Source organism: Chelonoidis abingdonii, chromosome 2 (assembly GCF_003597395.2).
Source record: "Chelonoidis abingdonii isolate Lonesome George chromosome 2, CheloAbing_2.0, whole genome shotgun sequence".
NCBI classification, from domain to species: Eukaryota; Metazoa; Chordata; order Testudines; family Testudinidae; genus Chelonoidis; species Chelonoidis abingdonii.
The window spans coordinates 129,148,265-129,162,148 of NC_133770.1; the positions used below are offsets into that span (position 1 = coordinate 129,148,265).

General features: G+C 41.8%; 1 protein-coding gene across 3 annotated transcripts in view; it reads left to right on the forward strand.

Moving 5' to 3' along the window:
* Window positions 1-13,884, forward strand: part of LPCAT1 (lysophosphatidylcholine acyltransferase 1) — a 212,434-nt gene that overhangs the window by 43,068 nt on the left and 155,482 nt on the right. For all 3 annotated transcript variants that reach the window (XM_032766723.2, XM_032766721.2, XM_032766722.2), the window contains exons 2-3: window positions 1,594-1,736; window positions 2,783-2,997. In XM_032766723.2, the coding sequence (XP_032622614.1) occupies window positions 1,603-1,736; window positions 2,783-2,997 (349 nt within the window). In that variant the 5' untranslated portion in view covers window positions 1,594-1,602. The remainder of the gene's footprint in view (window positions 1-1,593; window positions 1,737-2,782; window positions 2,998-13,884) is intronic.

A 13,884-nucleotide genomic window follows, 5' to 3' on the forward strand; every position in this document is an offset into this window, starting at 1 on the left:
GCCCATTCTAAATATGTATATCATTATGAATATCAAGTATCAAGGAGTGAGCAATTGTTTGTTATCTGATAAACAGCAGCAAAGAGTCCTTGTGGACCTGAATAGAACTAACAGATGATATTGGAGCAATGAGCTTTCGTGGGTGAATACCACTTCAGTCGGATGATCGAACGAAGTGGTATTAACCCACGAAAGCTCATGCTCCAATACGTCTGTTAGTCTATAAGGTGCCACAGGACTCTTTGCTGCTATTAATGCATATGAAGTTATGAGAATTGTTATATGATTGTCACTAGAATGTGTTGTGGTTTTGGGAACTGCCTAGATACTAGCTTCCCAAAGACATTAACCAGGGGGATAACCAATGCCTGGGTGGGTGTCGAACAACCGTCAACAGCCATTGTCCAACAAGGGAGCTAGAATGCAATGACTCACTTACATAAGGCCATACTAGGGGAATTGCTCAACCTTGCCATGCCCACCAGACATGCCTGGACTTCTTTTCTCCAAGCACATGGACAAAGGGTATAAAACAGAACACAATGGCCCCATGCTTTACCTTTTCTCCTCCCCTTATCTATGCTGCAAGCAACAAGGATGATTAGAAGACTGAAGACTCCAACAGAGGAGACTGGTCCAGGTTTAAGAGACAAACCTGTATACTAAGGACTGTAAGATCCAGTGGGGTGAGAATATTGCTTGATCTAAATACTGTCTAGTGTGATAAGGGTTAAAGTTCAGATTGCGTGCTTACATTTTCTGTTCTTTTTCTTATGATAACCACTCTGACTTTTTGCCTATCACTTGTAATCGCTTAATATCTGTATTTTATAATCAATAAATTTATTTTACTGTTTATCTTTACCAGTGAGTTTACCTGAAGTGCTTGGTAAATCTGCTCAGGTTTACAAATGCTGGTGTAGATCCACTTTCCATTGATGAAGTGGTGAACCAATTAATAAACTTGCATTACTTAAGAAAGAGTCTTGAACAGTGCAAGACGATATGATCCTTAGGTACAAGGCTGGGAGCTGGTGGGATTTGGCTGCTGCCTTTCTCTGTGTGATTTCATGAGTGGCTCTGAGAGCATTCATGCAATCTAGCTGGGTGTGGGGCTCCACATGCTGTTGTGCCGAGTGATAACAGTGCCTGGAGGGGTTTGCTGCTTGTCACTAGCAAAGCATTGTGAGAGACAGCCTAGGCTGGAGAGTTAAGGGGACACAGTGGTCCCACAGTGCCAGGCTGCACCCCGGGAATCCTATCTCAATGTACTTTTAATGTAACTTTGTGTGTGTAATATATCATTATATTTATTTCATATAATGACAAAATATATTTTAATTTTTCAAATAATTGATCCTTTTTGTCTCAAACTTTATTTAATGAAAAAAATACTTAAGAATTCATCCTTACGCATGGAATTTTTTTTAAACTAACATACTTTTTAGGTTTCAGAATGGTAGCCATGTTAGTTTGTATCAGCAAAAACAATACCTTGTTATTTATTCTTTTAAAGTGTTTCTTAAAATAGTAAACTTTTTTCCATCAGTCTAGATTACATATTAAAATAACAGAATTGTTTGGGTTTTGCAGATTGCCTTCATGACCTTGACTTTGTTCCCCATCCGACTCTTTTTTGCTGCTTTTATGATGTTATTGGCCTGGCCTTTTGCATTCATTGCTTCAATGGGATCTGCTGAGAGAGAACTGGAAAAGCCCCTTTCCTGGTGGCGAAAGTGAGTCACTGCATTCATTGATTTGGTATAGCATGTGCTGAGGTACAGTAAATAGATAACCATTATATAACTTTTCAGCTTTGAGGAGAGAAGTCCTGGAATAACCTGACAGTACTAGACAGTTTTCCTTTTAATACGGGAGAGGCAGCTCTGTGACAAGTGTAAAATCTGTCACTTACACATTTTTCCCTAATGAGAAGTTAAAAATATGTGAATTGACTGAATACATATGTGCATTATCAGTTGGCCCTTAGATTGCAGAGACAGAGGGGGATTTAAGTCAGTTTTGTAAAGCACAATTTGTGCAGTTTCATTTTAATATTCTTTAACTTGCATTATTTCCATAAATATCTATTTCTCCTTACTGCAAAGAAGGTTTTCTGGAAAGATTAGGAAACCACCAACAGTCATTTAATTTTTAAATTAAGGTCTCTGCTAAAGTCGAGGTGACTCTTTATATAGAAAACATTCTTAATAATCTGAAAGGTCTATACCCAGAGATGGTTTTCTTAGTGGTCAAAGCCAAAATCAGGTAGTGTTAATTGCTTCAAAACTGGGGACTTCTGGGTAAGAAAGATGCCTATAATACTCAGGAGTTAAATAAAATATAACTGAACTAGATGCTGTTGGTTTGCAAATGACTTACACATTTAGAAAATGAGAACAAACTAACTTTATTAAATGTTTCTGGTTCAAAGAAACAGAGGTTTGGAAAGATTAGATTTTTATTGATAAATGTCAGCAAACATCAATTTCACCATATACACACAAATCAATAAAAACATTTCCATTGATAATCAAAATTTGCATGTAAGCAAAGTAAGAAAAGGCTTGATACAAATGGAATAGCAAATAGATAGTAAAAACATATTTATTGTCTTAAGGATATTTACTTTGTATATCTTGATGTGATGTTGAAAATTTGTATTTTATCTGTTTAAAGCTTTAATTTTTTGAATACATACAACACGTTTATTTAAAAACAATTTTTGTAACACTTTTACATTACTGAAGTAGTGTAACCGTTATATCTAAATTATTTACAGAGTAGTGGACTTTTTGCTGAAAGCAATCATGAGAACAATGTGGCTTGCTGGAGGATTCCATTGGATAAATGTAAAGGGCAGACAGGCTTTACCAGCAGAAGCAGCAATATTAACTCTGGCTCCACATTCCTCATACTTCGATGCCATTCCTGTGACCATGACTATGGCTTCCATTGTGATGAAGGCAGAAAGCAAAGATATTCCTGTATGGGGAAGTAAGTTCAGTTAGTCAACATTTTATTTTCCAAGTAAGATTAAAAATAAAGTCCTAGAAATGTCATGACTGCATATTAAATTTGGCAGAGCAGGGATGGACCATAAGCAAAGCAACGAAGTTAAGTTAGAACAAGTGACGAAGTGAAATTTTACAGGACTGTTTTGATTATTAAATGAGTTAACTGAAAAGTATGACATGGTTGTTCCAAAAGGTAAATGACTGTAGGAAGCAAAACCAAATAATTCCACAGAATCCAGAGGTAAGACACAACATCCTGAGGGCAGAGTAAGGACTGTAAGAGTAGAGAGAGAGACAACTATTTAAAGTTCTGATATTTAGGGACACTGTAGAACAAGTCCACAAGTCCCAGAATTCCTGTCCTGATTTTTCCACTTGGGGAAGCTGGTCTTGTGAAAGGAAAAGACCCAGATGGAATGGAGGGACACATTTCTTCTGATTGAGATAGGGGAGGCTGATCGTCCCTCCTGCACCAAGGAGGTGGTTCTAGGCAATGAGGTTACAGTTTGAGATGGAGGCATACTGGAGTGGCTTGGGGTTGGTCATTAGAAACATAGATGGTTCTGAGATACCACTTACTTAGCTATCTTGCAAACAGCTAAACAAACTTCTAGTAAGTGTGGGAAGACGCTTGTGGTTGTGGTACATATTGATGACATAAGAAGGTGTAGGAGAGAGGTTGTGGGAGCTGAATTCAGATTGTTAGGAAGATTTAGGGTCAGAGGTCAATGGTTAGAAACATTTCAGAGAAAGCTACTAGTTTCATGGATGGGTCAGCTCGACAGAGCTCAGCATCTCAATGTACGGATATAAAGACCTATAGAAAGAATGGGTTTAAATTATCAGAGGGGTAGCCGTGTTAGTCTGAATCTGTAAAAGCAGCAGAGAATCCTGTGGCACCTCATAAACTAACAGACGTTTTGGATCATGAGCTTTCGTGGGTGAATACCCACTTCGTCAGATGAATGTAGTGGAAATTTCCAGGGGCAGGTGTATATATATATGCTAGCAAGCAAGCTAGGGTTTAAATTAGACACTGGATGGGGAACACTGTGGCGTAGAGAGAGCCTAGACAAATGAGATGAATTCCACCTTAATCAAGAGGAACCAGACTATTGACAGACATGAATAATAAAGTTTTGGGAACTTGGTTAAACTAGAAGTTGGAGCAGAACTGACAAGTGTTGAGCAATCAAGTCTCATGAAGACATCTGTTAGAGAAGTCAGTGATATGGATGTGTATCTGTATGAAGTAAAGGATAGACCAGAGAACTACAACAGAACAGGAAACGTCAAGGTCACAGAGCTAAATTCTGTTAAGTCAACTCAGAATATAAAGAGTTTTGTAGAAGTAGACACATGGTTAAAAACAAAAAACTACAAATTTCTGAATACAAATGAATGAAGCCTGAAAGCAAAAATAGTGTCTGAAAGTGGAAGAGGACCTTGCTATAATAGTGATTACTGAAATGTGGTTGAATGACAAAAATCGGTGGGATATAATGTCTGCCTAAATTCCGCAAAGGAAGTCTAAATTGTGTTGAATGTGAGAGAGTAACTCTATCTAGAAGATTACATAGTGAGAGAAGTTCTAAGGAGAGGTGATCATGAAGTTGACTCTGTGGGGATACAGAGATTGCAGATAAAATTCAAATTTGACAGATACAAAATAATGCACACTGCGTAATTCAAATCATTTCCTCTATAAACTTCACTGGGTTCTCAATTATCTGTATTGACTTAATAAAAAGCCTTGGAGCAAAATCCTGCATCTGTTGAAATAAAAGGCTAAATTCCCATTGACTTCCCCAGGGCCAGAATTTAATCCCTGAGGATTATTATAGACAGGTCCACGAACACCTCTGCTCAATATCCAGCAGTTGTCAAAAATCACTAATGCTAGAATATATAAGAAATTGGATGGAAAAATATGGAAAGCATTATACCATCATGTAAATTAATGGTACATTCTTATTTGGAATACTGCATTCAGTTTTTGTCACCTCCATCTTCACAACAACAGATTTGGAGGGTGTTCGGACATGGGCAATACGACTGATTAGAAACATGGAAAAGAGAGACAAGATTGGAACTGTTCACTTTATTATGTGCCACCTATTCATCTCCTCTCTAGTGAATAGTAAAAAAGGAGTTTGATCAGTAGCATAGTCACCTTTTATGGTAATGAAAGGTTAAGGAATGTTCAGTAAAATTGAAAGGTAGCAAATTCAAAACTGGTAAAAAGAAATACAACATTTGCCATGGTCATTAAAAGGGACCAAGACCTTAACAGGATTCAAAAAAGGATTAGACATTTATATGAATAACAAGAATGGCCAATGTTACAATAGCAAGTATTTGAAAAATAAATAAGAGCTTTGAACAGGATGTAAATCCTCAAATTTCCGGGTATAAACTTACTTCTAACCTTTGGGCTTTAGGAGGAAACTTGCCCTGTAGGGTTGCGTCTTCTGAAGGATACTGGAGTAAATGGAGCTACTGGTCTGATTCGGAATGGAAATTCCTGTGTTACTATCTATATTCTTACTTTGGATATGCTTCATCCTTGGAGTTATGTTGTTTATGATCCACCAAAACTGAGTCCCCTATATTTTTTGGATTGCAGAGTTGATTCTCAGAGATTTTTTTTTTTTATAATCTAAGTACATTACTTTGAAACTAATGAATATGTTGAAAGTCTTAATTATGTGTATTTTATCAGTGCTGTGACCTAGAAATAATTTAGTCTGAAATTTGTTTTTGGATTCTTACGGCTTTGTAGTATGGGATTTTTAGCAATAGTTTTATAGCAAACAAATTTCTAGCTTTTATAGTTTCGTTGATACTTCACAACTCTGCAGAGCAGTAAGAAGTTATAGATGACTGTCTTAGAAAGGGTGGTCCCCAAATATCTCTGGCTCTGAGTAACTGAATTTTACATAAATGGTAACACCAAAACCAAGTGGTTAACTGTGAAGAATTTCAATTTAAGTATTCAGTGTAGATCCCTACTCTTAGGAGGACTTGAACTTCTCACATCCACGGCCAGAATCCTGTGGCAAGCAGTGTGTGCTCTGTGCAGAGCTGAATATTGTATGATACAAAGAAATGTAGCTCCATTTCCATCTCATACCTTTAGACCAGTATGTGAGGCCTCAACCTTTTATCATTATGGCTGCTTCTAGGCTGGGCACGTTGCTGTAAAATAGGATGTAGGAGACATTGTTGGAGAGACGTAGATAAACAAGTTATCTTTTGTAATTTGAATGTACTGAAACTGAAAAAAAAATGTTACCAAGATGAAGTTTGAACATTTCACTTTCTAAATTGGAGATCAAAATTTAAATACAATTTGAAAAATTAGTACATTTCTATGGTTTTTATTCCACTACATACAGTTATTATATATTCCACACATTGTTTAGACAAGCATAATTTAACAGTTCCTACATATGCCAACACACTCCTTGCATTTACAGGCTGCAGTCTATGCCAGTGTGGCTTTTTCTGCAGCTACAGCATTGTGATATGCACTCTTTGACATATTCACAGGTGGTAATTTCTGTACAGCTGTCAGGTATTGGCTGCACTGACATAAGATCGGGTATCAGTTCTCCACTGTGTTTGGTCCAACCCATATTCTCCAGTGGGATTGTTGCATTTGCCTGCCTCCAGACCATGGCTTGAAAGTGAGCTCTTTGGATGTAATAGCATGGTGCATGTCTAGTTTGGGACATAGCATCTGGTGATAGATACTTGGAGAAGACTATCACCCATGCTTTGTCACAGTTCTTCCTCATCAGCAAATCTTTTGCTGACATGGGAAAGATGATCTACAGAATGAACCAAGTTCCTTAAAGTCCCTGTTTCTCCATGAATATTGTCAAAGCCATTTTCTTGCTGTGCCCAGCAATATGGGAAACTGTATCACAGCCTGTCGGTACATGGAAGGAGAGTATTGTTCCTTTGTCTGCTTCATGAAATACAGGCAGGAGCTTCATTCAGACAGTATGCACAAGAATGTGCACCAAAAAACCCAGACACAACTTGCTGCAAGGCATTTTGTCAGTGTGCCACTAACAGAAGAACATCAGTTTCTTGCGCTGACACGATGACACAATCAACATCTATATGCATACAAAACAACAGAGAGTCCTGTGGCACCTTATAGACTATCCGATATATTGGAGCATAAGCTTTCGTGGGTGAATGCCCACTTCGTTAGATACATGTGTCTGACGAAGTGGATATTCACCCACGAAAGCTTATGCTCCAATACATCTGTTAGTCTGTGAGGTGCCACAGGACTCTTAGTCTGGATCTGTAGAAAGCAACAAACACGGCTACCCCTCTGATATATGCATACATTGCAGTACAGTCCTGGTGTCTGCCTCTTCATGCTCAGCTTTGTAACTCATTTGTGTCCATGGTTGGGTTTGATTTAACTGAACTGTCTTCTTTGAACCCTCCGGACATGAAAATTGTTTTGGTATGTGGCGCATTGGTATGTGGGTAGGAGTTTTTCAGAGATGAAAGAAGGCAGATCAGCTTTAATTCTGAGATGGGTCAAGTGGTCTGGTGAGCAGTTGAGTGGAAAGATTTCAATCATAGAAGCTTCTGCTGCATCATTCCTTTAATAGAATCCTGTCTGTACCTGTCAAAGGTACAGTCCTGCTGAAATGCTGTCCAGAATGATGAACTCACTCAACAAAAATGTTTGCAAGGTCTCCAATGATTGTATATTGAAGAGGTTTTCCTAGTGCCACTTCATGTGCTTGGCTAACCATCACCAGAGAGAATGTACTGTCAAGAGTTATCTCACAAGGAGAAGGATGTCTCTGGTTAAAATATCTATCATAACAGGCTTATTTCTAACTTTAGACACTTGTTTACCTCAGCAAGAGTAAATTGAACTACCATTGGCTCAGGACACAATATTTTGAGCAAATCCACTGTCATTGTAGGCAGTAACTATGCACTTAGTATCAAAAGATCAGCCTTTATTGTGACTACGTTGTCTTTGCTTTTCATTTCCTTTCCAGCTGCATAGAGGGAGGAAAATATCAGAGCCTTTGTCCTTTTCAATGGGTCATGGAATTTGGTATGGGCACTTGCTTTCTTTGGTGTCATGAGCCTTTCCTGAAGAAAAATATTAAGGGCATGTCTACACTACAAAATTAGGTCGATTTTATAGAAGTCTATCTTTAGCATCCGATTTTATACAGTTGATCGTGCATGTCCCACTAAGCGCCTTAGGTCGGCAGAGTGTGTCCTTAATACTGTGGCTAGCATCGACTCACGGGATGGTGCACTATGAGTAGCTATCCCACAGTCCCCACTGCCCATTAGAATTCTGGGTTAAGCCCTCAATGCCTGATGGGGCAAAAACATTGTCGTGGGTGGTTTTGGGTACATGTCATCAGTCTCCACTCCCCCCTCCCTCCTTGAAAGCAATGGCAAACAATCATTTTGTGCCTTTTTCCCTGGGTTATCCATGCACTGTACACTGTTTTTGTGAGCATTGCAAACACCCCATGCATTATCCTGCAGTATGTGCAGAGTCTAGCTAGGAGCCGCCAGCATGAAGAAGATTGTGAGGAGGACATGGGCACAGACATTCCTGAAAGCACAGGATGTGGCATTTGGGATATCATGGCAGCATTGGGGCATGTTGATACAGTGGAATGCCGATTTTAGGCCCGGCAAACAAGCACAGACTGGTGAGACCGCATAATGTTGCCAGTATGGAATGATTCCCACTGGCTGCGAAACTTTCACATGTGTAAGGACACTTTCATGGGACTTTGTGAGTTGCTTTCCCCTGCTCTGAAGTGCAGGAATACCAAGATGAGACCTGCCCTGACAGTTGAGAAGCGAGTGGCGATAGCCCTGTGAAGCTTGCAACGCCTGACTGCTTCTGGTCAATTGGGAATCAATTCAGAGTGGGCAAATCTACTGTGGGGGCTGCTGTGATCCAAGTAGCCAGGGCAATCAATAATCTTCTGCTAAGAAGTGTAGTGACTCTGGGAAATGTGCAGCGCATAGTGGATGGCTTTGCTGCAGTGGTGTTCCCTAACTGTGGTGGGGCAATAGACAGACCGCATATCCCTATCTTGGCACTGGACCACCTTGTCAAAGAGTACATAAAGCACAGGGGGTACTTCTCAATGGTGTTGCAAGCACTGGTAGATCATTAGGGCCATTTCACTGATGGCTGTTCGGAAAGCTGCAAGAAGGGACTTTCTTCCCAGACCGGAAAATTACCACTGGGGATGTTGAAATGCCTATAGTTATCCTTGGAGACCCAGCCTATCCCTTGCTCTCATGGCTCATGAAGCCGGACACAAGCAGCCTGGACAGCAGTAAGGAGCAGTTCAATTATAGGCTGAGCAAGTGCAGCATGGTGGTAGAATGTGCCTTTGGGTGTTTAAAAGGGTGCTGGTTCAGTTTGCTGAGTAGGTTAAACCTCAGCGAAAGCAATATTCCTGTTATTGCTGCTTGCTGTGTATTCCATAATATCTATGAGAGTAAGGGGGAGATGTTTATGGCAGGGTGGGAGGTTGAGGCAGATCGCCTGGCGGCCAATTTTGAACAACCAGGACAATTAGAAGAGCACACTGAGGCGCACTGTGCATCAGAAAGGCTTTGAAAAACAGTTTCATGACTGACCAGTCTGCGGTGTGACAGTTGTGTGCGTTTGTCCTTGAAGCAAAGCTGCCCCCTTTGGTGAAGGTACTTCCCTGTAAGGCAATCCCCATCCCTCCTTCGACCACAGCCGGCACAGGAAATAAAGTCCCTATTGTTCTGGATCAATTCATTCTTTATTTATTAAAAAAAACTTGATCACTGGCAATGCTGACTAGTCAAAAGAAGCCCTGGTGTACAAAGGGTTTAAAAGCAGGGAGGGGTCAGGGAGGAGGGAAGAACAAGGCCATATTGCTTATTGTAGCCACACTACAAATGACAGTCTTCTGTTGCTTGGGCCATCCCCTGGAGTTGAGTGGCAGGGTGTGTGGAGCCCCCCCGCCCCCGCCACGTTCCTGGGTGTCTGGGTGACGAGGATATGGAACTTGGTGAGGAGGGCAGGTGGTTGCACAGTGGCTGCAGTGGGGGGTCTGTAGTCTAGTTGCCTTTCCTGCAGCTCCACCAGATGCCTCATCATGTCCATTTGTTCCCTCTTTAGCTCCAGCATCTCCTCCTGAGTGTTACGATCATGCTCACTGTAAGCTTTCCTGGCCTCTGCCACCAAATGCCTCTATGCATTCAACTGTGCCCTATCAGTGCAGGAGGATTGCATGAGCTCTGAAAACGTTATTGCGAGTGTGTTTTTTTTTGCCTTCTAATCTACGATAACCTCAGGGACAGAGTTGATGCGGGGAGCACAGAAACATTTGCAGCTGCAGGGGGAAAAAAGGGAGAGTAGACGTTACAGAAGATCAAAAGGGAGACTTTCACAGTGAATCAAGCAATTCACAGCAGACAGCACCTGTGTTTTAGGTACAAGGGCGCATTTTGCCTTTTATATTGAGCATCTGCTGGTATGGTGACACGGGGCTGGGCCACAGAAATTGGTTTGCCGGCAGCCATGGTAAGCAAAAGGGTTCGTGGGGTTGGCTTCTTCCGTGTTCATAACACGTGGAAATATTTTCAAACTGCAGCGCCCTCCTTTCCCATAGCAACCAATGCCAGTTGTGTTGGCCATTTAAAAGGAGGGGGCTGCGGTTGCCATTTAAAAAGAAGGGCTGCGGTTTTGGAGTGGATGTACAAAACGCCTCTCCCTCCCAGCATGGCTATTTTCCGGGATGATCCCTTTTAGCAAAGCGCAAACAGCCCAGGATGCTCAGGGTCTAATTTGTCAGGGATCACTAAACACAGGGGATTACTGTTCCCTTACAGAACTTCCCCTATTTCAGTCAGGTGGCCATGTATAATATCTCTCTCCTGAGGCTGACACAAAAGGTAAAGACCAAATGTTGTATGAATGTGACCAAAACCCAGGACCATTCGCTGCCATACTTTGTGCTGCAGTGATTCCAGACCACTTGCTACTGGCATGGCATGGTAAAGTGTCCGACCGTGGAGGATGAAATAAGGCAGCTCTCCACAAAAACCTTCTGCAAAGGCTTTCAGAGTACTTCCAGGAGAGCTTCATGGAGATGTCCCTAGAGGATTCCTGCTCCAGCCTCAGATACGTAAACAGACTTTTCCATTAGCTATACTGGCCGTGAATGCATCTCAATTGTTCAGGGCAAATCAAACATTAAACACAATTGCTTATAAATGTGCACTCACAAGAGGTGCCTTCTCCGCCATGAGGGTCCGGGAACAATAGGCCCTGTGAGAGTATTGGCTCCAGGTTGAGGAAAAGTTCCTTGTTGCTGGGGAGAATGGATTCTCCGCTTGCCTGCTGCACATTCTCCTCCTCCTCCTCCTCTTCCTCATCCACAAAATCCTCATTCATGTTGTCTGAGGCTGCCATCTTGCAGGTGTCCAGGGAGAGTGTTGGGGATACTGATAGCCCCCCTCCCCCCCCCGAATTGAATGCAGTTGATCATAGAATTGGCATGTCTGGGGCTCTGACCTGGACTGACCATTTGCCTCCTTTGTCTTTTGGTGGGCTTGCCTGAGCTCCTTAATTTTCATGTGGCACTGCTGTGCATCTCTGGTATAGCCTCTCTCCACCATGCTCTGTGCAATTTTGGCATGTATATCAGCATTTCTTCTGCTGGATTGGAGTTCTGCCTGCACAGATTCATTTCCCCATAGAGCAGTCAGATCCAGTGTCTCCTGTTTGCTCCATGCTGGAGCTCGTTTGTGATTCTGAGACTGCATGGTCACCTGTTCTGCTGAGCTTGCCACGCTGACCAAACAGGAAATGAAATTCCAAATTTCTCGGTGCTTTTCCTGTGTACCTGACTAGTACATTGGAGTTGAAAGTGCTGTCCAGAGCGGTCACATTGCAGCACTCTGGGATAGCTCCTGGAGGCCAATACCATCAAATTGCTCAGTGCTGCGTCTACACTACCCTAAATTCGACCAAGGAAGGTGGATTTTAGTGGTACTCCCCTCTTCAGGAAGGACTACAGCAGTCGATTTTAAGAGCCTTTTAGGTCAGCGGAATGGGGTTGGTTGTGTAGACGCATTCATTATAAAATCGACCTAACGCGGCTAAATTCGACCTAACTTTGTAGTGTAGACCAGGCCTCAGTTAGTCCTGGTCAAATATTTCCTCATTCAGGAGAGCTTTGTGGGTCACTTTTGTAGCCAAATCTTTCATTGTAATGTTTTGCAGTGCTTTGGAGGCTGGCTCACTAGTGAATCATTTGAATTTTTAAAGTGTCATTAGTTCTTTATTTTTGTCAACATGATCACCTTGCTGGTGTTGATTCATTGTATGTCATTTGAAGATCAGGTCCAAGACCGAATGATTTGCTGGTTTGGATTGCAGTTTGGGTACATAGACTATAGGAGAGAGCCCATCTGCTGAGTGCGAAGGCCATACTTCCAATACCTTTAATTTCTTCTCCTCTTTTATCAGTGGCATTGAGGCACTCTTGAGAGTGATCCAGATCTACCTGAGAAGAAGATGCGATGGAATTTGACAGGCACTAATAATGTTTGTCTCTGAAACAGGTTGATCACATAAGAAAATGAACTCATAAGCATCATCAAGATGTAAACCAAGTTTTTCTTTGAAGGTTGCCATGTGCCTTTCCACCAGTTTCATTTGAGAGAAAACAATAATGAATACATACCTGTGAAAGTTCCAGAACACAGCCTTTTTCTGCTCAATGCTTTAACTCATTTCTAAGCCAGACCATTGCCAAGTCAGTTCCAGTATGAGGGGTTTGATGCTTAGTTTTTATTACTTTTCTCAAGAAATGCTTATAGCAGTTGGGTGATATTTCCCTTCTGAGGCTATAAGGTCATTAGACCAGCTATATATAGACTGAGCTTATGTTCCTACTCTGCTGCCTCAAGTATTTGTTTTTTCATTTTGAACATTGTGTAACAGGGTCAGGCCAGGTGGCTACAAGAGAGTGGTTGAAGGTACAAAATTAGCTCCAGGTTAAGCAGTTCCCTTTTCCTTGGGTAAGATAACAGGGACTATTCCAGACACTCAGGAACTTTCTAGAGCTAATTAAGGCAGGCAGGCTAATTAGGACACCTGTAGCCAATTGGGAAGTTACTAGAATTAAGGTTGATCAGGACATCTGGTATAAAAAGGCTCTCACTCCAGTTAGTGAGATGTGTGTAAGGAGCTGGCAGTGAGAGGACGTGCTGCTTGAGAACTGAGGAGTACAAGTGTTAACAGACAACAGGAGGAAGGGCCTGTGGTGAGGACAAAGAAGGTGTTGGGAGGAGGCCATGGGAAAGTAGCCCAGGGAATTGTAGCTGTCATGTAGCTGTTCCAGAAGGCACAGCTTCAGTCCACAGGGCCCTGAGCTGGAACCCGGGATAGAGGGCAGGCCTGGGTTCCCCCCAGAACCTCCCAACTCCTGATCCAACATGTGAAGATCTCTGAGGCTAGCAAAGTCCGCCAATAAGCACAGGACCCACCAAGGTAGAGGAGGAACTTTATCACAATTGTTACAGGAAGAAGTTTTTCTTTGAAACTTCTATCCTGACAGAAAATTCAAAGACTTCAGTTCATTGGAGTCCCTTATTCTGAAGCTGTCGTAGCTTCCTACTCAGATTTGAACCTTAGCGTTCATAAAATGAGAAGCTAGCATGAACCCTCTAAGCTTAATTACTAGCTTAGATCTGATATCGCTGCCACCAGCCAGGAATTTCCAGGGCCTGACTCCCTCGGGTCTCCCCAAAACGTTCCCTGGGGGACCCCCAAGACTCAGATGCCCTGAGTCTT